We start from the raw sequence: 27,948 nt of genomic DNA on the forward strand, positions 1-27,948 counted from the left end.
GGGGGGGGGGGGGCTGATCTTGGAACTGGGACGCGTGGGAGGGCGGGGGGCCGGGGATTTGGTGGGCATTTGGCTGAGCACCTCAGCCGCCCCCTCCTTGGCCCTCACAGTCCCGTCCAACAGCCTCTCCACGGAGGACCGGTCAGATCTGCGACCCCAGAACACGAGCTGCGGCCACCACCTGCGAGTGGCGGGGCCTGGCTCTCACCGAAGGGCCGGGGGGCGGGCGTCCGGGGGTCTCGCGGCCCCGCTGCCCCGAGCTCCTGTCCACCCTGGGGCGCCCAGTCGCAGCGGGGCCCCCGAGTCCGGGGCGTGGCGGCGCCGCCCCGCCCGACGGCCGCGCCCGCGCTCGGGCCCCGCGGATTGGCCTGCGCGCGGCTCCGGGGCGGGCCGAGGCCGCCCTCGCGGCCAGGTGAGCCGCCCCGCCCTCCGCGGCTCCAGGTGCGGCGGGGCACGCGGGGCCGCGGCGGGCCGGGGCGCCATGGCCGAGTCGCAGCTGAGCTGCCTGGACGAGGCGCACGTGAACCAGTGGCTGAGCGAGGCGCAGGCCGCCTTCTACTACTGCGAGCGGCGGCGGGCCGCGCTGGAGGCGCTGCTGGTCGGCGGCGAGCAGGCCTACCGCGATCGGGTCCGGCGGGAGCGGCTGCGGGACTTCCTCTCCAGCCCGGAGCGCCAGGCCCTGCGCGCCGCCTGGAGCCCCTACGAGGACCCCGCCCCCGCCGCCGCCGCCGCCGCGGGCAGGAGCAAGGCCAGGGCCAAGGCCAAGGCCCCCGCGCAGGCCGCGGCCGAGCCCGACGAGTCCCTGGCCTACTGGCCCGACCGCTCGGACACCGAGGTGCCCCCGCTGGACCTGGGCTGGACCGAGACCGTCTTCTACCGCGGCGTGAGCAGTGTCACCCTCTTCACCCACCCCCCCAAGGAGGAGAAGGCCCCGCACCTGAAGCAGGTGGTCAGACAGATGATACAGAAGGCGCACAAGGTAGGACCCCGCTCGGGCACGGGGCGCGCTGACCCCGCCCTGCGGAAACCTGCCCAGGCCTCGGGCCGCTCAGCCGGGTGCGGCTTCTGGAGAGGGTGCCCGCGGACACGGATGTCAGGCCTGGTTATGGGGCTGGGAGAGGCGTTAATAGCCTGTGTGCTGGCCATCTTCTCAGGGCATCTTCCAACAACCCCAGGCAAGTGGACTTCCCCACCCCCACTCCAGCCAGCTTACTCTCGGGAGCCCTCCCCCCCCACCCCCCCAGCCCCGGCCTGCGAAAGCTGGCCTGGCCCTGCTCATAGTCACACCCCGCAAGGCTAGCAACCCCCCATGAAGGAGACTGCACCTGCCCTGTGCCTGGCACTGAGCTGGGCTCCCAGCTGGGGTGGGGGGTGGGGAAGAGCTCCTGCTGGGCGTGGAGGGGGCGGGCCTGTTTCCGGGTTGCAGGTTGGGGGCAGGGGGACTTCCTCTTCCCGCTGTGCCTTTGGCCAGGAGCGCCTGGGCGGAGTCTCCAGGTGGAGTATAGCATGTCCCTGACACCAAATAACTTCAATATCCGTTCGCCCCAAATCTTGCCTGGGACACACTGCTACCGAGGAGTTAGTCGCCGTTTATCCGAAACTCAAATGTATAATGGAGCACCTGGCATAAGCGGACTTTGCCTGGCCACGCTGAGATCGCCGGGAAATACCGGCAGTTCCGAGAATGTACTCCCAGAGCGACTCCAGTTTCCTGTTGTAGTTCACCTCCGGGAGCCTGCTTGGTCTCCTGTCCCCCCAACCCATGCCCCAGGCCTGGGCAGCCAGAGGAGGGGCTGACTTCTCCCTGTCCCAGCCCCCACCCTACTCTCCAAGTGATCCCTCCTTGTCCTCGTCCGGGTGTCTTGTAGCTTGGGCTCTGTGGAAGAGAAAGGCCAGACTGCACAGGGAGGAAGGGGAACGGAAGTGGGGGGCACCCGGGGTCAGGGGTCAGGGAGTCAGGTCTCCTGATGTAATACTAACAGAGGCTCAATTTATTTACCCCTTCCTGGGTGCCGGCCATTGTGCTCACGACTGTGTTTTCTGAATGGTTTCCACAGGAATTGTGTGGATGGGTATTTTCCTTATTTGGGGAGAAAAAGAAATCAGGACCAGAATAGCCCAGGTACTTGCCTAAGGTCACCTTAGCTGCTAAAGAGCTGAGCCGGGATCCCAGCGTCCAGGAGTTGGGGGTCACAGCCTGGGGCAGAGGCTGTGCACCCTGTTACAGGGAAGCAGAGACGGGGCCCCTGGCCGCTAGGGCTCTGGCCCCATGTGGGATGCCAGGACTTCGCACGGCGCAGTGTTCTTCACTCTAAATCTTTAGCAGAGACATCAGCAGGGAGGAGCCGATCCTGTTTGTTCACGGTTAGCCAGCAGCCATGATTTCCCGAGCGCCCACTGGGTGCCAGCAGGCTGGGACCTCTGCCCTCCAGGATGGTGCTCCTGTGCCGGGCTCTGGTGGAAGGAAGAGTTTCTGAGGCTGGTCTGGGAGGTCTTCCTGCGGGAGGCGAGTTGTGAGGGGAGAGAGGAGTAAATTGGGATGGACGGACCGCAGAGCAGGAGCCCACGATGTTGGGGCTCGACTGGCAGCAGGAAAGAGCTGTGATGGTGGGAGCGTCCCCGGTGACCACCGCCGGGAGCAGCAGCTTCTGACCCCGTCTATGCCGACCCTTAACCTCGGGCCCACCTGTCTGCACAGCACCCTGTGAGGAAACAGGCACACAGAGGGACGGGCCTTGCCCGGAGGTCACATAGTTTGTCACCGAGAGACCCAGAGCCCTAAATGCTGCACCTTGTCTCCACTGCCTGTCTGCCAGCCCAACCCCAGCTGGCCCCACTGGCAAGCAGCCCTGCAAGGCCATTAAATCGGCTCCTTCCTCTTCACCCCGGGGTGGGAGTTTCCTGGTTTCCAGGAGGTGGGCGGGGCAGGCTCCCAGGTGGTTCCCGTGCGGAGGTGCAGGTAGCCTTGGAGGGAAGGCAGAAGGAAGTGCACAGGTTCCACCGTGAAACAGAGAGGTTTGGGTTTTCTTCCCTTAATCCTCATACTAACCTCTTGAGTTGCTCTCTTTTTTTTTCTCCAATGACAAACAGGAAGCAAGGCTCAGAGGCTGTCGCTGTGACTTGTCCATGGCCACAGACTAGCCAGGGATTCCATACCTGGTCTTCAGGAATAAGGAGAAAGGAGCCCAGGGCGGTGGCCAGTGAGGACACAGCCCAGCAGGTGTGCAGGTAGGGCCTTTGAGATGGCCCAGTCCTAAGTTCCTGCTCCCAGGGCCACAAGCCACGGCTGTGTTGACCTGTGGGGTGGGGTTTCTTCCTGAGTTTTTAATCCCTGAGTGATCTGCTTATTGTAGGGTCATTGACTGATGTCTTTTGTCTGCTTGAACTGCAGACAACAGGCTGCCTTTAGGGACACAGACATGAATCCATGCCACGCAGGCAGAAGAGGGCGGGGGACTCGCCGATGCTTGGGCCGTTCGCACCACCATAGCTGTGCAGCCCCAGGCAGACTTGCAGAGCCAGAGCCAGAGGCCTGCTTCGGTGTGCATGTGGTTTGTGCACCCAGGATTCGGGCTGAGAGCTCGGGCCTCAGTGGGTGCTGCTGGGAAGCGGGGTGGAGCTCTTAAAGGGGGCCATGAGGTCATTGAGGGTGCTGCTCTTAGACGTTCTCTTGGGACCAGGTTAGTTCTCCCAGGAGCGTCGCTGGGAGCGAGTGAGCCTGACCCCTGACCCCTTCCCCAGCTACCTGTTTCGCCATGTGAGCTTGTCCTTTTTTTTTTTTTTTAAGATTTATTTGTTTGAAAGAGTTAGAGAGAGAGATAGCGATCTTACATCGCTCTGCTGGTTCACGCCCCAGATGGCCACAATGGCCAAGGCTGGGCCAGGCCAGAGCCAGGAGCTGCTTCTGGGTCTCCCCTGTGGGTGCCAGGGGCCCAAACATTTGGGCCATTTTCTGCTGCTTTTCCTAGGCCATTAGCAGGGAGCTGGATCAGAAGTGGAGCAACCGGGATACAATCTGGCTCCCATATGGGATGTCGGTGTCATGCAGGCAGTGGCTTTACCTGCTGGGCCATAGCACTGGCCCTGTGGGCCCATCTCATGGACACACCCCCAACCATGGCACCATCCGGCATGCCACCTTAACCGGAGCCAAGCTGGTGCCAGTGCCCTTGAGCCTGCAAAGCTGTGAGCTGCACAAATGTCTTTTCTTCATCAAGCACCCAGCTTCAGCTGTTTTCTTATAGCAATAGAAAACCAGTCTGCCTACGGACCAGGCAGGCAAGCAGGCCCTGGTTGATGACGGAGAAGGCCTGTGTGTTCGTTTGGTCATTGGACAAATATTTGGAGGCCTACCAAGTGCGAAGCACACCTGAGTAGAAAACAGACCTGTAAAACCCAGCTGCACACCTCAGCAGCCTCCTGGTCTGCGGATTCACCATTGCGGTACGGTGTGATGGGTGCTGGGGGGGGGGGCGCGGCAGCGGGGCACCAGCCCAGCCCCTGACGCGGGGCCCACAGGGCCCTTTGCTGCCGAGCACTCGTCTGTAGGCAAGTCTGGGCCTGGAAGGGAGGGTGCCGCGACTCCCAGCCGCGCGTCCGCGTGCCTGCGCCCGGTTCCCGTGTTTGCGTCTGCTGGATGCGTGCAGAGTATTGCCTTGTGCTTCAGGAATACAGGACAGTCAACCGGCACCTTTGCCCCAAACACTGACAGTGACCCCTGACCCCTGCATTCCTGGGCCCCGCCACCCAAGTGCACCAGCCAACCTGTAGGATTTGTGTAATTAAAAAAAAAAAAAAAAAACACGCTTGTTTTATTTATTTATTTATTTGAAAGAGTGACAGAAGAGAGAATCTTCCATCTACTGGTTCCTTCCCCCAATGGGTGCAACAACTGGAGCAGAACCAGGCTGAAGCCAGGAGCCTGGAGCTTCATCCAGGTCTCCCTCATGGGTGGCAGGGGTCTGAGCACTTGGGGCATTGTCCACTGCTTTCCCAGGTACGTTAGCAGGGAGCTGGGTAAGATGTGGTACAGCCAGGACTTGAACCAGCACCTGTATGGGATGCCAGCGACAGAGGCTGCAGCTCAACCCTCTGCGCCACAGCGCCAGCTCTATGTGCTTTTCGGAGAGTCTGACAGGTTTATGAAACCTGAGAGGCAGATAATCCTCTTCGTTCGCACCTCACAGCCGTGTCTGAGACCTGGGCCGAGTTCTGGACTGCTCCTGCTGTCTGCCTCCCTCCTTCCCCCCTCCCCCCTCTCCTCCCCCTTCTCCTCAGTGGACAGTTGACCTTGTGAGCCTCTGAGCTGCCCTTCAAAAGCTTCTTTCGATGCACAGAGCAAGGGGCGGCCTCTCAGGGCAGCCCAGGGACCTGCAGGCACACCCACGGCTTCCTCTCCAAAGCCTGCCACCCTTCTGCTAGTGCCCGTGCCACACGAGCTTCGTCTCCCAGGCACCGGGCAGGTCCTCGACGTCATCCTCTTGAGGCCGGTGGATCACGGCCCAGCAGCAGCCCCAGGGCGTGAGCACCGCACGGCCCTCCTGGGATCCTGCCCCAGCCTGCTCAGGCATCCGTGACAAGCCCTGGGCGCTTTGCCTGCTGGGTTCCGTGTCTCTTTTCTGCTCCGTCACTGGTCCCAGGAGCTGGAATGCCCGAGCAGTGGAGACCCGGCTCTGTGGCACGGCAGACAGGCTCTGAAGCCGAAAGGTCTTGGTTTCTGTCCCGACCGGGCCCCTGGCCAGCTGTACTCGCTCTCCGAGGCTCCGGAATTACAGCTGCTTTTGGAAAAGCGAGGGAGAAAGTGAAACTGGAAGTGTCCCACGGGTGTCAGTTGTCCCAGAAAATGACTGCCCCTTCTCGGTCTCTGCAGCAGGTGGGAGGCGTGCTGGGGTGTTCCACGTGGGAGGTGAGAGCCAAGAGGGTCAGGAGCGGCTTCCCAGGGGGCCCTGCTTCTTCCTGTGAGTGAGACAGGAGCTGCTGCCCACTGCCCACCCCTTGCTTATCTGATGGCCCTGATACAGTGGTGGCTGTTGGTGGGGACAGCCATGCGCCTGCCTCTGAGCACCCAGGACCTCAGTCCAGGGACTTCCGTGGGAAGGGAGGGATTAGACAGGAAGTGCCTAAGCCAGGCATCTGAGGATATTCCCCCGCACACAGCCCTTCAGAGGGGCCTGACTGGCCACACTGTCCCAGCGGGCTGGGCAGACACCCCAAGTTCTTTCACTCTGGACAACTGGAGCTTTGGTTGGGAGGAGAGGCCCCAGGAGACTGGGGTGGGAAGGTGCCGAGTGCTAACCATGACCCAGATACCACGGCCTCGGGAAGTTCCCTCTTTGGCACTTTGGGTCCCTGAGACTCTGGGTGTTTCCCAGGGTGGACAGTAGAAGTTGGGGCCACAGTCAACTTCTTGACCTTCTCTTGGCCAGTCTGTTGAGCAGATTGTCCAAGTCCCTGCAGGGGCCCAAGCACTTCGGCCATCTTCCACTGCTTTCCCAGGCCATAGCAGGGAACTGGAGCAGAAGTGGAGCAGCCGAGAATTGAACTGGTGCCCACATGGGATGCCGGCACTGCAGGTGGCAGCTTTACCCGCTACGCCACAGCACCGGCCCCAGGAACATTCTTAATACCCGCAGGTGACACAGGGACTCTGGGTGTAGGCAGCTTCTGGGCACCTGTGTTGTCCTCTTCCTTGGCCACTCTCAGGCCCCCCGGAACTTGGGGCCCTCCTGGCCCAGCACCGCGCCGCCCCACCAGGTTCTGGATCCCCGAATGCCGCGGCACCTTGGCTGGTGGCCGGGCTGCCTCCCTTTTTTCTCAGTGTGGACAAAGCAGAGCTGTTCCAGGGCCACCTTCTAGTCTGTGCTCCCAGGAGGAGCAGGCAGGTTCCTGGCGGCCCGCCTGCCTCTGTCCCTGCACTCCCCCTCCCCCTGCCCCACCCCCGGCTGAGTCACTGTCACTCCCTGCTCCTCCCCAGCCGAGTCAGCCTGGGCTGCGGTTCTCTTTCTTCTGTGAAATCCTTGGAGTCTGTGGACTCGCTAATGATCCCAGGATCTCAGCCCTGGAAGAGAGCCTGCGGCTTCTCTCATGATGCGCGTCTCTCTGGCCCAGGCTTCCTATAATCCGTAAGCTCATGCCTGGCACAGACGTGCTCGGCCGTCGCCCGCTGTCCGGGCACGCGGGAGGCTCTGTTTTGTTTTTCAGCGGTGAGTCAGAGCTGAAGGGCAGAGGCGGGACCAGGACTCCTTACCTTTTTCCTGTGGGTCTTCAAGGATCTCTAGTGAGTGTCCTTAGCTGCCCCCACCCTGCCCGGAGGGTTCGCAGGCTGCCTGGGGACGCCCACATTTGCTCGTGCACACAACGTGAACCTACTGTGCGCCTGATAGCCAGATCTACAGATGGCAATGTGGGAGACGAGAAAGAAAATGTATACAGCCCGGGCGCGGGGGGTGGGGTGGGGTGGGGTGGGGTGACCGCTATTATTTGTTGAGCACTCGGGTGCCACAGCCCTTCTAGAAGTTGTCATTTCACTTGTTTTCCGAGTGGATGAGGATTCGAGGGTCAGAGAGCAGGGTGCAGGACAGGGGAGCTGAGTCTGGCTCCCTGGAACTGGCGCAGTCGGGGAAGAGTGGGGCCAGCAGTGGCCAGCGGACGCCACAGTGGCCCTCCCGACTGCCTTCATGAGCGAGACCCCTTCCTGCCTCCCTGGGGAAGCCCTCTCGGCGACAGCCCCTGACAGCAGCTGCTGGTCGCCCTCGCTGCATCTCAGCCCCCGGAGCAGACAGCCCGCTCCGCGCGTCCCATCCTGGTGGAGCGTTCGGGAGGTAACCTCGGCAGGTACTGCCTGCGACACCTCGCTCTGCCCCTGTGCGCGGTGCTGAGAGCTCAAGGGGGCGACCCAAACTCATGGATGAGTCTAGAAACCACTGGTGTGTCTTCACGGGATTTTTTAACAGTTGATTTATCTTCCTAATTATGTTTGGCTTTAAGCTAATGTTAAAATGAGCTTGCATCAGATAATTTTCACTAATTAACACCACCTAGCTCAGGGGAAGTCATCCCGGAAGCGCACAGGGCAGGGAAAAGCTGGCTTCAGATCTTGAGAGACATCTCTGTGCTCCGCCTGTGGGTCACACGTGGGCCTCGTGGCTGGGTCAGGCGGCCTCATCACATCGGTGCGGTCTGTCCTCTCTCTCTGAGAGCCCTCCTTTGCGTGTACCCCTTTGTTCAGCCTCGTCTCGGGTAAAGGCGTCAAGAGTGATGGCCTCGGCCTCGTTGGGTCAGTCCGGCGGGGAGCGAGCAGCAGGGGCGTAGCGGAGAGGTGGGCCGGCTCAGGACCAGAGCCCTGCTTTGAGGATGCAGACCCTGGGGCGGAATGGGGCTCCAGGTGCTGCTGGGGCGTTGAGGGAGCCTGGTGTTTAAAGATGTCCAATTAGCGAGCCTGAACACTGCTTCACAGCTCACACAGCCCGGAAGCCGCAGCTTGGGGGGCTGGGAGGGGCTCGGGGCAGCCAGACCTCTGGGCAGGGAGCAGGACCCTGTTGGTGGGCCGGGGCTGAGGCCCAAACTGCACCTCCACTCAGGAGGGTATAGGCCACTTACTCGCTCTGTACAAGGAGGGATGGGCGCTTGGCTTCCACCCCCATGGGTAGATGGCGGAGACGCCCTCCTGTGCTTGGCCCACACGGGATCAAGCATCCAGGGCCGCCCTCAGGAAGAATGAAACACCCGGTGGTTCCTGAGGGGGTGGGATTCCCCCCACCCCCCGGCTGGAGCCTGCGGGAGGGAGCGGAGGCAGCTCTTGCCCCAGGCTGGGGCCCCCAGCTTGATTCCGTGAGCCACGTCACTATTAGGCTGGGAAGTGACAGCACACGGGTGCTAAGGGATCCATCTGCCGAGGACACTGACAAAGACGACGTGGGCTAGGGCGCCGTCAGCTGTCGCTGGGACCCCCGGCGGGCCGGGCACCGTCAGGGAGTGAGGGCAGAGGCTGGCCATCTGGGCACTGGCACGTTCCCCTTCGAGTTGGGGGGACAGGCGGGGGCAGCTGTCCTCTCTCACCACTCCCCCCCCCCCCGATGTCTGTCAGCGGGGAGCAGAAGGTAAAGCTGTCGTTCTCTGCTCTGGGTCGCATCCTGTGGGCGATCATTCCAACGAGAAAGCCTTTGCCTTGCACGTCTGCCCCCTCCCCCAGTGCGCCACTCAGTGCCCCCGGAGGAGCCTACCTCCAGGCCCCCCACTCTGGCTCCCCCCAGCCGCATCCTGCAGACTCTCCCCTAACTGGGCCGCCCGGCCGCCCGACCTTCCTGGAAGTGTAGCCCTGCCCATGCTTTGATCGCCACTCAGCAGGCCCCCGCCCGGCCGCCTGCTCCCCGCTCGTCCCTCTGAAGTGGCAGCCCTGCCGCTCTGAGCTCTCTGCTGAGCCCGGGCACTGCCGTGCTCCTGGTGGGCACCACCTCCCTGCTTTCACAGGAGGAGGCCGAGGCCTGGTCCGTGTGCGAGTCACAGCCACGTCACCCGTCCCCATCAGACTCTCTGCTTCCCCAGCCTTCCCCGCAAGGTGACCCGTCCGCTCCAGGGTTCACATCACCTGGTGGGGTGGGGTTAAATGCATCTTCATGGGCTCTTTGTCGTCATCTTTGAGGATTAAGCCCCGGAATCTGCAATTTAACAGGCACCTCCTCCCTCACACATATACATACACACCCCTCCCCCACATACCCCTCCCCCACACACTCCTCCCTCCCTACATACCCCTCCCCATATACACCGCTCTCCCCTTCCCCACATATACACACCCCTCCCCACATACACCCCTCCCCCCTCCCCCATATACACACCTCCCCCCACACACATACACACCCCTCCCACACACACATACACATCCTTCCCCCCATACACACAGCCCTCTCCACTCCCAGGTGAATTTTTGCCACCTCCCTACCCTGAGGGACCTGAAGGTCACTCCGATTGATTGACTGCCTGTAGTGATTGAGTCTAGTGACCCTTCCCCGCCACTGGGATTTCATGGCATGATCCCACCCCAGCCTCCCTACAGCCCTGGGAGGTAGGCAGTGAGATGTGGGACAGCATCCCCAGCTCCTTTCCCGTCCTACCCCCCCCCCCCCAGGAGAAGGGACTGTCACAGCCCAGCCCTGGGCTCAGGCTCTGACTTCTCACCCGGCAGAGCTGGGCAAGGACAGAGTGGAGGCTGGGATCTCTGCAGAATCAGAAAGCCGCCGGCCAGCAGGAACGGTGTTGTCTGTTTCTCCCTGCCTCCCCCCGTGTGTCCGCTGCATGTTGGTTTTGGGTCCCTGGAGGCAGCCTGAAGCCCCAGCCAGAGCAGGTCGGCCCCGTCCACTTGGTCTGGAGGTCACATCTTGGTGTTGCAGAAAAGCTCCCCACCAGGCTCAGGTCCCACCTCTGGGTAACCTCAGCCCCCACCTGGCTCCCGTGCCGGCAGGGATCCCTCCTGGCTCTGAGATTCTGCAAGTCTAGGCTGCCTTAGGCCGCGCCCACAGGCAGCCTCGTGGCGGCTGATGGCAGCCGCCGAGCACTCGGTCACAGAGGCGAAGACCCCTTTCCGTCATTCGCACAAAGGCCCTTGCTGCCTCCCGGCCAGTGTCCTTGGTCCCTCTCCCCCTTGGTGAAGGACTGTCCTTAGCCAGGGCTGGCTGCTGCTTCCAGACCCGCAGGGAGCACACAGAGAGGCCGATCTTTGAGCTGTGGCCCGGACAGCAGCCCTGAAGGCGCTAATTCTTCTCCCTTCTCCCTGCCCTTCGCGAGCCTCAACCCCGCCTTCCAGCAAGGCGGTCTGAGCAGGCGTCTGTCGCTCAGCCTCCTTTCTCTCCCCTTCACCCGGCGCCTCGTCGCTAATGGAATAAAGAATACGGCAACGCTGTCCCCGTACCCAGCAGACGGAGCAGGAGACACGGCCCCTCCCCGCCTCCCCCGTTCCGTCACCCCACAGACACGGAGGACTGGCTCTGGCTTGAGATCTGTGCTGAGGGCGGACATTCTGAAAGGCATCAGCTGGGCTCCGCCCTCCCGAGCCCACAGCCTGGTAAGGGACGGGCACACAGAGCAGCCGTTACGTGACACTGAGTGTCAGGGAGCGCAGGTGTCTACCTGGAATGCAAAGTGCGCAGAGCAGGGAGGAGTTAACGGGACTGGGTGGGAAGACGTGCTGGCTGGTTCCCAGGGCCCGAGAGGAGCAGGAGCAGAAGCACCCGACGCTGCCTGACAGGTGTGAGGCTCCCAGCCAGTTTTCCCCCGAGCAGACATTATCCATGGGTGCCACTTCTGGGAGTGATGGCACTGGCATCTTTTTTTTTTTTTTTTAAGATTTATTTATTTTACTTGAAAGGCGGAGTTACAGAGAGAGGCAGAGGCAGAGAGATCTTCCATCTGCTGGTTCACTCCCCCAAATGGCGGCAACAGCTGGAGCTGGGCCAGGCCAAAGCCAGGTGCCAGGAGCTTCTTCTGGGTCTCCCACATGGGTGCAGGGGCCCAAGCAGTTGGACCACCTTCTACTGCTTTCCCAGGTCATCAGCAGAGAGCTGGTCTGGATCAGAAGCAGAGCAGCCGGGACTTGAACCAGTCTCATATGGGATGCCGGCATCACAGGCACTGGCTTAACCCGCCGCACCACAACACCGGCCCTGAGTCTGTTGTTTTAGGGAGAGGGCAGAGATGGAGAGACCAGTCAGGAAACTATTCCAGACACGGGCCTGAGCCGGGGCAGCAGTACCAGTGGGAACAGCGAGGAGGTGACCAGAGGAGGTGCCCGGAGGGGCAGGACCTGATGGACCCAGTGATCCATGGGACTTGGTCTGTGGCGAGGAGAAGGCTGTGGACTCCAGCTTCTGGCCCGGGTGATGGAGAGGGTGTTGGGGTGTGGATTCTGCACCTGCACACCAGGCAGGCTGATGGATGTGCCCCAGCGACAGTCGTCTCTGGGCGTGGACATCCACGCACGGCAGGGCTGCGGGGCCCGCTGCAGAGCCCCTCTCACAGTTTCTGTTGGCAGTGGTAAGTAAGGAGTCCAGAAGGCGACCCTGGAGAGCTGGCAGTTTAATTAAACTTGAGTGGCAGCTAGAGGGACATGGGGCTCCCTAACCACCCCCTTCCTTGTCAGGATGTCCAGCGAGGAGGTGTGGAGCTAGCATACTCGGGGAGACGTCTTGCTACTGCAAAGCCGCTGGGCCAGCATCTGAGAAATCGCCCTGTCCCCCGGGTGCCGCACCTCAGTGGGTAACTGGGGAAAGGACCCAGGGTGGGGAGCCGGCCAGTGAAATCCATTTCCCTGGTTCCTGAGCCCCTAAGCCTGGTTTTCCATCTACACTGGCAATCTTGGAGTCGGGCTCGGCGTGGGCACGGATCGCCGGGGCACGTTCTCGGCCACAGCACAGGGAGCCGGGAGCTGCAGAGCTGAATGGCACGCAGGGCCCTTGGAGGCCAAGGTGCAGGATAATTATCACTTTCCGCCACCACAAGGCGCGGGAGGCGGCAGGCAATTGATTTTTTCCCCTACTACAGATATTTCATTGTTTAATTGGCGGTGACACGGACGGCTGGTTCTCAGCAGGTTGTCACAGACCCAGCCTCCAACAGGCCAATCCCTGGGGACTGCAGCCTCTCCTCACGTCCCCCAGCAGATGAGGGCCAGGGCAGGCTGGCTTCTCTGCTCACTTTTTCAATTACAAAGCAAAAGTAAGAGCCAGAGTGAACCAGCTAGGCAGTCCTGGGTGACAAGAACCAGCGCTGGGCTGGACACCGGGGGACTTTGGCAGCAAGAGGATGATGGTTTCTGGCCACAGGAGCACTATGAGGAGGTGGCAGCCTCGTGCTCCGGGAACCTGTTTGTGATGGGGTTAAGCCAGACTGCAGCAGCGTCTCAAACCCACCCCTTGTCCCTACCCTGAGCCTGCCCTGAGCTGTGCCCACCCAGCTGGAGGAATTGAATGTGGTTTTTGGTGGGTGGGTGGGTTGGATTTTGGGGTCCTCAAGTGCAGCCAGCTGACTGGGTGCCTTGGTCCATGGTCCACCACGGCTGCCGCCCCCAGGAATGCCCCTCCTGGCACCCTTTTCTCCTTCCCTCCTGTTTCTTCCTCCTTGGTCGTGTTTGTGAGTTGGAAAAGCAGGCAGTATCATTTTATGCAGTGTGGTTTTTTTATTTACATGTCCATTTTGTGTTGCTAGAGCCAGAACACCCAAGGCTGGGCAGTGTTATAAATCAAAGGGGTGGTGGTCCCAGGGCTGCATCTGGTGATGGCCTTGCGGAGGTCCAGGGCTGCCCAGGGCGTCAGGTCATCTCGCTCTTACAAAGCTGCTGGCACTTAGCTGCCCACCTCCCACAGGCCCCGCCTCTGACTGCCGTCGTCGTTGTCACAAGGGTATTAAATTCCAGTGCGTGAAGTTTGAGGGACTCTTGGGCCATGTCCAAAGCATGGCCGTGTGTGGACCTTGTTCTCTGACGTTTCCAACCAAGCTGCCCAAGTTACTGTCCACGGAACCCGTGTTTTCCTTCTGTCCACTGTAGGACGATCCAGCACACTCCTCATCGGGTCTTTGAGAGAGGGACGTCTAAGTTGTCCCCAAGTAAGAGAGCTACAGGGAGGGTCTGCTCCTGGCCCCTCACAGACCTGAGCCGAGGCGGAGAGGCTCCCTGGGGTGCGTGGCCAAGCGTGGCTCCACTGACTTCCGGTTATGAACTCTATCCACCAAGTTCTGCCTGTTGCCCAGTGGAATACTGCACCTCTGTGCCTCCCACCAACAGTGAGGGCTCCCCATCCCCACCGTAAACACGTAAGATCATCCAGCTTTCTAATGTTTAATTCTCTCATTCCCTGTGTTTGTTCAGAATTTTTTTTTTTATTATTATTTGTAAGGCAGAGAGAGAGAGAGAATCTTCCATCTGCTTGTTGAATCCCCAAATGCAGTCAACAGCCAAGGCTGGGCCAGACCGAAGCCAGGAGCCAGGAACACCATCCGGGACTTCCATATGGATGGCAGGGACCCAAGTACTTGAGCCCCGGCTGCGGCCTCCCGGGGAGCATCAGCCAGAAGCTGGGCAGCAGGAAGCCAGTGCTGTACAGGTGGTCTGATGTGCGATCCCTACACTCACCCTTTGTTTCCTGGTTTTAATGTGAATCCTTCTGGGCACTGGCGAGGTCCATTTCTCTCTCTATGCTTATGAGCCGTTCAGGCTTCTCCTATTCAGCCCTTTACCCATTTTTCTAATTAGTTTCCTGTCATTTCCTTGCTGACTTGCAGGGATCTCTTAAATGTTATGAATTCCAGCCAGCACCACGGCTCAATAAGCTAATCCTCCACCTAGCGGCGCTGGCACACCGGGTTCTAGTCCCAGTCGGGGCACCGGATTCTGTCCCGGTTGCCTCTCTTCTGTGGCCAGGGAAGGCAGTGGAGGATGGCCCAAGTGCTTGGGCCCTGCACCCCATGGGAGACCAGGAGAAGCACCTGGCTCCTGCCTTCGGATCAGCGCGGTGCACAGGCCGCAGCGCACCAGCCATGGCAGCCATTGGAGGGTGAACCAACGGCAAAAGGAAGAGCTTTCTCTCTCTGTCTCTCTCTCTCACTATCCACTCTGCCTGTCAAAAAAAAAAAAAAAAAAAAAAAAGAAAAAAAAGAAAAGAAAAAATGTTATGAATTCCTTTAGGATGCAGACATTGTCACCCATCAGTTGCCTTTGTCTAGGGCATCTGTATAAGTGGACCCTTCCCTAACCCCCCACCCCCGCAAAGTCAGAGGCATCTTTTATATCTTATTTTGTTTGCTTTCTGGTTTATGCTTCTGGAACCTTAAATACGTTCTTGCTCTTTGACATGAAGCTATTTGCCTACATTTCTTCGATTTTCTTACAGGTTTTACCTTTCACATTTAGATACTGAGCCCACTGGACATCCACCTGTATATATGATGTGAGGCAGGGTCCACCTTTAGTTTCTCTCCATAATAATAAACCAGCTTCCCCAATTGCATTTGCTGAACAATGTCCTTTCTCAGTGCGCTTAGCTGGGACTCTGCGCTTGCCATAGATAAGATTGTGTGTGTGTGTGTGTGTGTGTGTGTGAGAGAGAGAGAGAGAGGGAGGGAGGGAGAGACTGAGCGTTCATGTTTCTGGTCTCCGTCCTGCTGGTCTGTTTTTCCGGCTCCTTCCTCCTGGACACTGCAGTTCTTGCCACAATGGCTCTGCGGTGTGTCTTACTCCCCGGCAGGATGAGTGTCCCTTGGAGCTTGTTTTCAAAATTGGTGCAGCTGTTTGCAGATCTTTACTTCTCCTCCCATCTTAGCAGCGTCTGAGTTCCTCCTGCAGAAAGCATTTGCACACCTTCGATTGGAGCTGCACTGGGTTTCATTCACGGGGGAATAATTGGACCTTGGAAATGTGACGTGGGAACTTATCTCTTCATCTCTTTCACGTATTTTAAGTGTCCTTTAATAGGATTTTCAAAAATTATCCTTAAAGAGACCGTGTGCTTAATTTGCAGTTGTGAATGATTTTATTTCTGTTTTCTGTTCAGTTGATTAATGTCAGAGTAGAAGGATTTTTTGTGAGCTTTTTGTGTATCTGGCAATCCTGCTAGATTCTCTTAGCTTCTCTGAATTCTACTGAGTTTTCTAGGAAAGTGGTACCAGCTCTAAATCTGGAGAGTTTTGTCTCTTCTAGTTCTTACAGCTCCTTTCTTTGTCTTGTGTGTTGCCTTGGCTAGGACCACCAGCGCTGTTGAGCAGGAGCGGTTATGACCTTGACCTGCCCCAAACTTAAACGGAATATTCCTTAAATTCTCTGTTAGGTAACATGTTGCACGAGAGTTTTACCCACTTACAGAAGGTTCCTTCTACTTTTCGTTCCCTGAGAATTTCAATCACACGTCGAGATCTAGCTTCATCAGATACTTCCTAAAAATTATTCAGACGTCACACAGCTTCCCTCTCCCCGGTCTGATAAAGGTCGCAGATGAAAAGGATGCATTTTCTGGTGCTGAATCATCCTTCTATTCCCAGGATAAATCTTACTGGATTTTGTGTAGCACGTTTAGTTTGTTGTTTCAAAGTGTTGTCCATGCCATTTGCAATTTAAGTTCATTAATGTATAATTTGTCTTCATAGTTTTTTTTTGCCATTTTTATTACTTCATAAATCACTATTATATGTATAGTTATTTCCCCTTTTTTATTCAGTATTTTACTGGCATCTCCCCTCTATGTGTCAATCTTGCCAGAAGTTTGTCTGCCTTGGTTAGCCTTTCCCAAAAACAGGGTTTTATTTATGTTTATCACTAGAGAGAGAGAGAGAGAGAACACGCACTTTCACCTGCTGGTTCACTCTCCACATGCCCACAGCAGCCAGGGCTGGGCCAGACCAAAGCCGGGAACCAGGAACTCCATCCGGGTTTCCCACACAGGTGGCAGGGATCCAAGTACCGGCGCCGTCACCTGCTGCCTCCTGGGGTTTGCGTTAGCACCTGTTTGGGAGCAGAGGTGTGACCCGATCCCAGGCTCCCCGACATGGGATATGGGCGTCTCAAGCCAAAGCTTGACCCACCGCACCCCGCGCCAGCTCTGCCGTGCCGAGTTTTTGCTCTGGTATTTCTAACACACAGCACGGCAGCCCCGCCTCCGAATCAGCAGCTTCAAGACCCTGCAGCCAGAAACACCTGAGTTTCGCGCTCTGCCACCCGCCAGCTCCATGACCTTCGACACCGTACTTTGCCCTGCTACATTTACTTCCTTGCCTGTGAAATGGGAATCCGAGTCCTTCGTGGTAGAGCCGTGTGCAGGGCAGATTAGAGAGCGCACCTACAGCACGCGTGATGGCGTGGCGTGCACCGGAAGTCCTCAGCGCAGGTGCAGCCCGTATTAGGGTTCTGCAGAGATGGACAGCCAGCAGGAGTGAGCGTGCGTGCGTGTGTGTGAGTGTGTGTGAGTGTGTGTGTGTGTCACAGAGATGGTAAGGAATTGCCTCATGGGACTGTAGAGCTGCAAGGCTGAGCCCCATGATGTCGGCCAGCGGTCAGAGACCAGGAGTTGCCGCCCGGGGCAAGGCGGGCTGCTGGCAGGGTGCCCCGAGGCTCCGAGGGGCTCGGGTCAGCCTCTGATCTCTTCAGTGGTGGGGGGAGGCCCACAGCAGCGTGGAGGGTCTTCTACCTTGCTTGAGGTCCACTGATTGAAATGTTAGTCTCATCCGGAATACACCTTCATAGAAACATTGGGAATCGTGATTGGCCAAATATCTGGGCGCCATGCCCCCAGCCATAGGTCACACACACAGTTAGCCATCACCACGCCCATATGCCGTGTCCTTGGCCTGCTAGGCATGGGCCACTGTGTGCGGCAGGCGAGGTGTCCCACCGCACGGGCCCGGGCAGCCCAGCTGGCTTCTCCGCTCAGGGCATGTGGTGCCCCGAGCTTCTGTCCTCCCTGCCTCTCCTTGCTCGGTGAAGTCCTTCCCTCCCCGGCCAGAAGTTCTCTGTCTCCCTCCCTCCTTCCCCTCCCCTTTCCCCCCACCCTTGCCACAGTCAGTCACCTGTGCTGCTCCTCGTGTTTATCTCATTTACCTTACTCCTTAGTTATTTTGTGCAGCTGTCTTATCATCCACCCTGACTAACCCTATAAAGTGAGTATTGTTGCTTTTCCAGCTCCGGGTCCTCCCCCTGCCTGTGGGCTTGGCAATCACTCCCACCCAAGAGCAAACGTAAGGGTCAAAGGTGGGGAAGAGGCCTCCGTGAAGGGGTGGGGGTGGGTGCAAGGGTGGGGGTGGGGGCGAGAGTGGGGGTGGGGGCACAGTATAGCCAGCGTAAAGGGGGTGGTGACGGTGACGGTGAGGGTGGCTTGTTGAGCTGGCCACACTGCCAGGCACTGCGCTCGGTATTCTCACGGTCTGTCGCGCTAAGTCTTCGTAACAACCTTTGGAGACAGGTGCTATTATTAACTCCGAGGAAGCCGGGCCACAGACAAGCCAGCCAGCCCTGGGGTTGGAAGACCAGGCCTGGCGTGCCTGACCTCAGAGTCTGCACTTGGGCTGTGATGGGGGGCAGACTCATTCCACCCTATCTAGCAGCCACCGCCTGGTGCGACCATGCCAGGGACGGCATCTGGTGCTTGGCACATTAGCCAGGGAAGCCCCACTTTGCAGATGGGAAGACAGAGGCTCACCCAAGGCCACAAATATAGAAAGTGGGTGGATGCAAAGTGAAGACCGAATCTCGCACTCCCAAGCTGCATCACATGTGTCCCACGCGCAGTGCTTGGGGCCGGTGGGGAAGCCCTGTGGCAGAAGCCACACAGGCAGATCTGCCTCAGGCTGCCGGGGCTGGCCTTCCGGGAAGGATCAGCGGGACCAGCTCCCGCAAGGGAAGAGGCCTGCAGCAACCTGCGGATGGGTGGGAGGGGCTTGGACACCTGGTGGCCGGGGGATCCCAGCCAGCTGGAGCTCTGCCCAGACCTGTGCTTGGACAGCAGAGCTGTGCACAGCTGCGGGGAGACCTGGGCGCCGGGACCTGCTGAGAAAGCGCTGTTCCAGCAGGTCCCCGCCTCGGGAACGAGCCCGCCACTCCTCCCCCGGGCTCCTTCCTCTGGGGCAGCAGGAGCCATGCCCCAGCCTCCTCGCTCTCCCCTGGTTGGCTCTGAAGAGCAGCTGGAAAATCCCTGGGGACGGGGGCGTGTCTGTGGGGAGCAATCCGGACTAGACTAAGTTACTCGAATTAAGACTTATTCTATGCATCTGCTCTCCCACAATGTGGCACTGGGAGAGAAGTAAACAGCTTCCGCACAGCTGCCTCCAGTTCAACTAATAAACTGTAGGACTTGCTCCTGATTGGAGGAGAGCGGCGTGCTCGGCGTGTGGGCAGCCGAGTTAGGATTGGCGGAGGAGGACTATAAAGGAGGAGAGAGACGGCATGCATCAGGAACATCTATGGGGAACATCTAAGGGAACCCGTGCAGCCCCCGAGAAAGCTGGCCGGCGGTGTGCCGCTCCCCTGCGGAAGTGGGGAATGCGGCCAGGGGGAACTGCCCTTCCACGGAGGTGGAAGGGATAGTAGCCAACCCGGGAAGAACCAGCAGCAAACCCGGGGAGGGCCGAGCAGACGAAAGAACAGCGCAGGGTCCTGTGTCATTCCCCCATGAAGACGGGGAGCGACATAATGGTGCCGTGACTCGGATATGAAGCCTAGGCAGGGCTTAGTGTCGTTCCTCCACGAAGAGGGGGAGCGACAGTGTCCAGGGTGAAACCTGCACTGGGGTGGATGGGGAATGGTGCGAATGCTGGCTGTGTGTGTGTGTGTCATGTAACTACTGACTTTTTACTTGAGAGGCGGAGAGAGAGAATGAGTTCTCATCCGTTGTTTCACTCCCCAAATGAATGGGCCGGGGCTGGCCAGGCTGAAGCCCAGAGCCCAGTCCAGGTCTCTCAGAAACCCGACGACTTGGCCATCCCAGCTGCCTCCCAGGCTGCACATTAGCAGGAAGCTGGAACCCGGCACAGCTGGGACTTGAACCCAGGCACTCCAGGGTGGGCTGCGGGCGTCCCAGGCAAGGTCTTAGCTGCTGCAGCAAAATGCCTGCCCCCAAGTGGCGTGTTTTACTCGTGGCCCCCAGGCCCTCTCTGGGCAGATGTGTCCCCGGGGGTGCATGGTCTCTGTGGGCATCAGTGGTGCCCTTCCCACTAGGTCATCGCTGTGGTCATGGACCTCTTCACCGACTGCGACATCTTCCAAGACGTGGTGGACGCCGCCTCGAAGCGCCGGGTCCCCGTGTACGTCATCCTGGACGAGGCCGGAGTCCCGTGCTTCCTGGAGATGTGCCAGGGCCTGGAACTCACCGACTTCCGCATCCGGGTGAGAGGCCCCACCGGGGCGGGAGAGGCGACGGAGGCTCCCTCGGCCCCTTCCTCCGGCTCTTCCTCCCGCCCCCTCTCCAGTTCAGGGGGCTCTGGTGAACTTCACAATCTCAACCGCTCTCCCTCTGTGTGAAGCCTTGCATCACAACTGGTAACTACTGAATTCCACATCCAGGCTGCACTTCATCCCAAGGCTGCTGCCGCCGAGGGAGGCAGGCTTGGCCTCGTCCTGGGGTGCTCGGCCCACAGTCCCCCAACCTCACTGTTGGGTTCAAAGTCCAGGGCCGTGGTTCTCTTCCTGGGCAGCTCTGGGGACAGGCAGTGGCCACCCTGGCTTGTCCAGGCCCAAAGCCAGACTTGATGGCTTCCTCCCGCTCTCCACAAAGAGTCCCAGTGCAGGAAGTCCAGCGAAGGCAGAGCCAGCAGGCGGGGTTCAGGGGCGGGAGCGCTCCTCATCTGCCTGCCCCCACTGGGTGACAGCGCCTCCTCCTGTCCCCGACAGAACATCCGTGTCCGCTCTGTGACTGGCGTGGGCTTCTACACGCCCACGGGGAAGATCAGGGGGGCCCTGTCATCGAGGTTCCTGATGGTGGACGGTGACCAGGTAGCCACGGGATCCTACAGGTGAGTTGGGGCAGGTCAGAAAAGGGGCCCCGGGGCCTTCTCACAGCCGCCATCCAGGGAGGCGCTGGGCCAGAGCCTGCACCCTCGTGAGTCTTAGGAGATGGCCTCTGCCCCGCGGCCCAGCACAGCCTCCTGCCCGGTGAACGGATCATTCTGGAAAGGGGAGCATCCTCACATAGCATTCGCACTGCCTGCCCTTCACGGTCCCCAGAAACTGGCCGCCCGTGGAGGCTTGTCCTTCGCTGGGCCGGGCAGCGAGTAGAATGGCTCAGAGCTGGGAGAGAACTCTGAGGGCCAGGCGTGGAGGGGAGGCTGCTGGACTCGTTGTCGAAGAGCCCGGGTCTGTGGCGGCTTCTGTGTGGCCTCTGCCCTCCAGGCGACCTGGAGTGCAGCTGAGGAGGGGAGGCTGAGCACGTGGCCCGATGACTAAGCGGCCCGCGTCGTCTCACACGGGCAGCCGTGCCGGCAGCAAGTGCTCTATAGATGCAGGGAGGAAGCGGGAGGAGTGGAGCAGTACCAACAGCAGCCGCGGCGGCAGGCGCGCGCGCCGTTCCCACGCCCGGCACTTTCCATCAGCTATAACGGCCTCCAGAGAGTGCGCGGGGATGCACGTTATGGGGAAAAAATAACACTCACTTTAAAGTGTTTTTTTGCACTAAAATAAACTTATCTTTTAATTCCGTTTTCCCTGTGAGCCTTTTGGAGTAGCCTTCTATTCAGGCAGAGCCTCAGGACAGCTCTGTGGACCTGGTGCTGGGTGTGAGGCGCACACCGGGAGCAGGGGACAGGTGTGAACCCAGCCCTGCCGTCCCGTGTCCCTTCCCAGAGTCCACTGCCACCTGCTTTTGCATTTGAGGCCCAGACCTGGAGAAACAGGAGGCTCTGGGTTGGTCAAGGGAGAGCGGGGAGGCCGGCCACAGCCGCGTGGAGGTGGCTGCCCACAAGGCGCTGTGTTCCGCATTTCTGTCGCCGTGTCTGCAGCTTCACCTGGAGTTCCTCCTGCGTGGACAGGAACCTCCTCCTCCTCCTGACGGGGCAGTACGTGGAGCCCTTCGACGTGGAGTTCCGGGAGCTGTACGCCATTTCCGAGGAGGTGGACCTGTACCGGCACCTGGGACTGGCGGGAGGCGCCGGCAGACTGGGCCTCAAGTACTCCTCCACCGTGGCGCGCAAGCTCATCAACCCCAAGTACGCCTTGGTGGCGGGCAGCCGCCGGCCGCCGGGAGAGATGATGCGTCGGGCCGTGCGGCAGCAGCAGGAGGCTGGCGGCCACCCCGTGGGGCAGGAGGAGGCCAGCGGAGGTGGCGAGTCGGCCTGGCGCCTGGAGAGCTTCCTCAACGACCTGGTGACGCTGGAGCAGGTGCTGCCCCCCGTGGAGCCCATGCCCCTGGCAGAGCCACGCCGGATGGTCTCCCACATACACGTGGACCTGAAGCCCCGATCCCGGAACAGCAAGGGGGAGGCTGCCAACGGGGAGGCCACCGTGGCCAAGGAGGGCAAGCGCTTCAGCGGCAGGCTTTTCAGCCAGCGGCCCAAGAGGCCTGCAGCACCCAACGGCACAGCCGGCTCCCTCTCCACCGAGACCCTCACCAACAGGGAGATTCGGGCAGGGAAGAGGCCCAATGAGGGTTCCAACGGTGCTGACATCTCAGGTGAGCCCCCTGGCCCTGTCCCCGGCCCTGTCCAGGGGCACTGCCTCCTGTCTGCACGAGGGCAGCCTGCCGGCACCGAGGGAGCGAAGGCCCTGGGGTCCGAGGGTCCTGGGGCCCCGTTGCAGCTCAGGCCTTTCTGGGAGTCTGCGGTTCTGAGTTTCCTCTTTGAGAGTGGGAGTCATGAGCCAGGGAGCACCCAGCGTCCAGGGGACGGGAAGCGCTCGGTGCCTGCTGGAGGCGGAGGCTGGGCCCCTGGCTCTGATTTGGGGCTTTTCCTAGCAAGCATTGTCGGGGCCTAATCACCTGCGGTCAGGCTGTAGCCTGGTCCGACACACACACCCTCACCCAGGCCCCGCCCCGCTTTGCCATGTCTGCTGTAGGTTTGGTTTGCCGTGCTTCTGATCAGTGGGTTTGCCGTGCCACTCACCCTCGGGGGTGGTGGCCGTGGCTGCGTCTTTCTTGCCATCCTCTGGGGTCCCCCGGAGGCCCTGGCCTTGATCTCCTCCAGAGCAGGCTCCGGTGTGAACTCTGGGGAGGTGGTGGTGACAGCCAGAGTGCTCGGTGCCCTCCGCACCTCGCCACCCTTCAGTCCAGGGCAGGCAGAAGGTTCTGTGCTGGACTTTTTTTTTTCATGCGTCTTTATTTTCATCTGATTGAACGGGAGGGAAGGGGGGGGGGAGAGAGAGAGAGGAAGAGGGAGAGAATCTTGTGTCTGCTGGTTCACTCCCTTTATGGCCACACCAGCTAGGGCTGGCCAGGCTGCTCAAGAGCCCGGAACATCCAAGTGCCTGGGCAATCCTCTGCTGCCTCCCCCAGGGACAGGAAGAGGCGGGCAGCTCAGAGCAGAGGAGCTGCGCTCCTGCAGGGATGTGGGCATCGCTGTGCCGTGCCGCCTGCCGCCAGGGCTGAGGGGCTTGGCACTGATGATGCCTGGGCCCCTGACTGGCCAGGCAGGGGAGGGCAGAGCCTGAGGTCTCACCCTGGGCAGCCCGAGGCCTCCCAGAGCCCATTTGTCCCCACACTCCTGATCGGGAGTGGAGGGAGAGCCAGGACCCCAACCACCCTCCCCTCTGCTGACCCCCCAGCATGCCCGTCTGTGCTTGTTGGGTAAACTTGCTTCTTTTGAGAGCAGCTCAGGGGTCTCAGTGGGCACGGTGGGGTTTCCAGGGCTGCACCGCTGGCCCGAAAGCGACCTAGCACCTGGGAAGGCGCCCTGGCCGTGCGGAGGTGGCAGGTGGAAGCTGGGAGAGGTGAACTAAACGGTCCCAGGGCTGGGGAGTAGTGGTGGGGCCAGGATTGAAGGCCAGGCCTGGGCGAGGGGCGAGGGGCCTGCGTTCTGTGTGAGAGCCCCTGGCTCCCGGCATGTGCCGCTACCACCGCTGTGCACACACACTGCCCCCTCCCCCTGCTGTTTGGAGGCGGGTTGCCATGGAGAACACCTGGCAGGGCAGGGGGAGGGCGGCCCTTTCCCGAGCCCCAGCTGGACTGGGCTGGATGTGGAGGGGAAGAACAAGCTCCTCCTGCAGCCCCTCACCCTGAGGTGCTGTTTCCATAGAAACGTGGGGCCCGTCTTGCTCTCGGCATCCAGTCCCTGGTGGCGTGGATGGCTGGGGTGGTGCCACCTCTGCTAACTTCCCTGAGTGTTTGTCCCCAGCCAGCGGGCTGACCAGCCTGCACACTGGGGGAGCTCCTCTCCAGTGTGCCTGGCACAGCACAGAGTGAGGGACAGTCAGGGCAGGAGTGCACCTGCTGGGACAGCCAGCATGGCCCGCCTCCACCCCCCACCCCATCCTGCAGAGGAAACCCAGGGCAGGCATCTAGCCCTGGGGTGCACGCTCCCCATGAGGCCGTCCGTGTCCCTCGGAGGCCAGCAGGAAAGGCAAGAGCACCCTGTCCTGCTCTCTGCCTGCCGGCCCCTCTCCAGGGGAGGCGTCCTCTTCCCACAGTGAACTTCCAGAACACCATCAGGACAGGCACCGGCGGCTCTCGGCTCACCATGCATGGCACCCCACACCCTGGGCACAGCCTCCACCCCGCTCCCGGAAAAGGAAGGGGTGTGGCTAGGGAGGTGTCCTGAAGCCGCTTTGCTGTTGGTGACTGTCTGTCTCGGCAGCCCCTTGTCAAGAGAGAAGCTGGGCTGATGACAGGGAGGGGAGAAGAGAGGAAAACAGACCAGGCCGAGAGCTGACAGCGGTGAGGATGTAGCAGGCGCGGGCCGGCAAGCCCAGGTGCGGCCGCAGGGGGCCCCCTTCCCGCTTGGGCTGGGAGGTGGGAGCTGCCCGGCGATTTGAAGGCTCACAGCCCCCTCTAGTGGCAGAAGCCGGGCACGTTTTTCCTTTTCCTTTTTTCTCCCCTAAGGAGACTGCGTTCCTGGGCTGGATGCACTGGGCCAGTGTCCTCCTCCCCCATAGGCCAGGCCCCCCGGGGGCAGTCAGTGGCCCCTGGGCTGGACTCAGGAATCTGCACCCAACCACTCGAGAGTGACACAGCGGGTACCAGACGGGACCCCAGCTCAGGATTCTCCAGGCGAGGGTAACTGGACCTGACACCCCACCCTGCACTTCTGAGTTCCAGGAGATGCGTTCTAGATGCTAACACTCAGAACTCGGTGGTCCTCATGACCACCTGCCTGTCAGTGGCATCTTACACACGAGACCCTGGAGACCCTGAGGCCAGTATGTGTGTCCAGGGCCTTCTGCAAAGCACCATGGCTGTCTCTGAAAGTCTAGGGTCAGACATCTGCAGCACTGTCAAGACTGGAAGAGCCCGGGGGTTGGTGGGGGCTGAGAGGAAGGGGGGGGGATGCACCCCCGGGGCAGCAGCCTCCCTGAGCCCCTCCCACAGCTCCCCAGCAAGCAGCGTGGTCTGGCTCCATAGAGCGGTGGCCGCTGGGCTCCTGGATTTGGGGGCCAGGTTCTCTGGGTCACTCCTGGGGACCGGAAGCCTCAGTTCTCTCCTGGAATCCAGGTCCCCATTGGGTGTGCTTCCTGGGAGCACACCCAGGTGCTGCACACCAGGGAGGTGCTTCCTGGGCTCAGAGCGCGGAAGGACCCGTTCCAGGCTGAGTTGTCTACTCAAGTGCTGTCCTGGGAAGGCAGGGTTTCCGAGTTCCTGCTGCCCTGGGGTGGGGGGCAGTGCGTGTCCCACCCGGCTCTAGAGGAGGCCAGGCGTCCTTAATCCTGGCAGACATCCGTGCCTCTCCTTCCAGCTTCTCCTGGGCCCAGTGAGGGCAACGGACATGCACATCCCCCCGTGCAGCTCGGCCGTGCCCGCCCGCTTTCATATTAGTGGCAACGCAGCTGTGAGATGCCCACTGTGTCCAGCCACTGACCAGGTCCTGCTACAGCGGTGAACAGAACAGAGCACCCTGTGGGCATGCAGGCGAGGGGATGGCCATTTTATGAAGGGTGGTCTGGGAAGGCCTCTCTGACCAAGGAGGGATCTGAGTGAGGACTTGAACGCAGAGAGCCACGTGGGCTGCTGGGGGAGGAATCTTCCAGACAAAGCCCCAAGATCTACAGGAAGATGCAACCCACTGTCCCCGTCGTGACTCCCACGTCAGTGTCCCCTGCACCGCAGTGCCTGCCTGCTGAGCAGGCTGACCAATCGCAGGTCCCGAATCCCCCAGGCTGTCCCCGTAGCCCCGCCCTCCTGTCATTTAGTGGCCCTGCCCTCTTGCTTCACACCCCCATTGGCAGTCTCACTTCAGTGCCCCTCCCCTTTGAAGACTGACTTCTATCCTAAGCCGCCTTTGGAGCACCCACACCCATGCCACCCGTGGTTTGTAGGGAAAAAATGGAGGGGCTGTTTATGTCCTCATTGACCTGAGCGAGTGATTCACCTGCACGCGGGAGGAATGATGGGATGCAAAGGATTTTTCCCCTGCTTTCGGTGGCCTTCCAAGCAGCGCGGGGTGCAGTCCTGGGAAGCAGCTGGGGCCTCGGGGCCTTGGGAAGCTGCTGCCGCTCCGGCGTCAGGATGGCCGAGATCGATTTGCTTACCTGGCTCCAAATGCAGCTGCCCCTCGGGAGGCACTCGGTTCTGCTTAGTAGGCCAGGCAAGTAGAACGAGCCGCGGAGGAGGGGAAGCGGGGACGATGCGGCCATCGCGGCAGTGAGGGACTCCGGGACAGCAGAGCTCAGTGCCTTCGGCAGAGCCGGACATGGCCCTCAGTGCCACCGCACAAAGTGACTCGGCTCCCCTCCCGGCTCCAGGCGCGGCAGGGCTCGTGGGCAGTTCAGAAGACCTGGCTCTGTCCGGCCCAGACCAGGCTGTGGTTAGAGGGGGCAGACAACGGACACAAGCAGGAGCTTTGGTGGTCACGGTGGGGGCTGGGAGAAGGGGGGAGGGGCTGCTAGAGCCGGGTCCCTACCCCAGGCCTGCCCAGTGTGTCTCTTGCTAACGGTCCAGAGGAGGAGGCAGGTGCCACCCTAATTAAATTCACAGCTGCGGTGATACCGGAAGGTGGCGTGAGCCCAGGGGAGACAACCCTTGCTGTGCGCAGGAGCTGGCAGGAAACAGCTCGGCCTCTGCGGGGAAAGGCGGCCGCAGCACAGCAGCCTGACACCTCCAGGGCCCCTGGGTGTCCGCTCCGCCTCGGCAGCGCCCCTCCTCCCCTCCAAGGTCAGAGAGCAGGAAGCTGGCGGCAGAAACTGCTGGCCTCATCTTGGGATTGGACAGGAAGTTGAAAGGCATGGTGGAGGCCTGGGGGGTAGGCAGCTTTCTCTCCCCCCACCCCTGCCCTCAGTGTGGCGTGCGCCTCCCCCACGTGCACCTTAAAACTGCAACCCCGAGCCCCCGATTTGCCGGGGCCTCGCTCAGTCCTGACGCTTCCAGAGGCGCGGATTTTCCCAGAGTGGGCGCCCTGCTTGGCAAGAGGACCGGGCCTGGCCGTGCCACTGACTGGCTCTGGACACTGTGGCTGCCTGTGAGGGCTGCCCTAGAGGACGCCTGGGGTTGTGCCTCGTGATGATGCCACTAGCGCGCCTCGGCTTGGCAAGACTCCCACGTCATGGCTGGCATCTGTCGGTTCTGGAGTCTGGATCCTTCCCTCTCCTCCGGGGAGGTGGGGGTCTGCAGAGGCCACCAGAGCACAAAGACGCTCTCCTTTTGCGCTCCGCGGTGCCCTGTTGGCCTGGTTTCCAGATCAGTGGCTTGAGCGGGAGACGGAAACCCCCACCCCGAGACGTGCAGTGTGGCCAGCGCGTGGGTCAGGGGCTGGAGGTGAATCCAGCGAGCTCTCTGCTATGTCCCCTGTCCCGTGTCTCCACAGGTAAAGCAAGCCCCAGTCCCTCCAAGTCGAGCAATTGTGTGGTTTGCTGAGCTGCAGGACCTGAGGTTGCCGACCTGCCCTGTGTGGTGCTATGCCGAGCCTGGGCCACACCCTGCAACTGTTTGCACTCCGGACCCCAGCTGGCCTCGGGGAGGGCCCCTGAGTCCCGAACCAGAGGACGGGAAGCATCTCAGGACGACCCCACGACCCCACGGTGCCTTGTTGATGCTGAGCTGTGCCTGCTCCCCTTTGTGCTGGCCCCTCCCCCACAGGCAGGCCCCAAGTGGGGTGAGGGCCATGTCTTCACACCTTCATGGGATGGGGTTTCTGGGGCAGCCCCTCCCTCTGGCTTCTCCTTCCCTAAGCTTCCTGGGGCTTCTGGTCCCCCCAGGAGGTTGGTGGAATAAAAGGGAAGAGGCCGGACTCAGTTCCAGCCTTGCTCCAGCCTCAGAACCCTAGGAAGGAGCTGCTGCTGTGGTCCTCCTGGCCCAGCCCTCAGACTGCTGGCTCCAGACTGGACACGCCACCCCCTCCGCCGCCGCC

General features: G+C 60.6%; 1 protein-coding gene across 1 annotated transcript; it reads left to right on the top strand.

Annotated features, from left to right (window-relative positions):
- The first annotated feature begins 425 nt into the window (after positions 1 to 425).
- On the top strand, positions 426 to 27,594 carry FAM83F (family with sequence similarity 83 member F). Its single transcript, XM_008275205.3, has 5 exons — positions 426 to 979; positions 19,688 to 19,855; positions 20,360 to 20,481; positions 21,463 to 22,133; positions 27,406 to 27,594. Exons 1-5 carry the CDS (start codon positions 482 to 484, stop codon positions 27,453 to 27,455), a joined length of 1,509 nt encoding a protein of 502 aa, XP_008273427.3. The 5' UTR covers positions 426 to 481; the 3' UTR covers positions 27,456 to 27,594.
- Positions 27,595 to 27,948: the final 354 nt, after the last annotated feature.

The sequence above is a fragment of the Oryctolagus cuniculus genome, chromosome 11 (assembly GCF_964237555.1).
Source record: "Oryctolagus cuniculus chromosome 11, mOryCun1.1, whole genome shotgun sequence".
NCBI lineage: Eukaryota > Metazoa > Chordata > Mammalia > Lagomorpha > Leporidae > Oryctolagus > Oryctolagus cuniculus.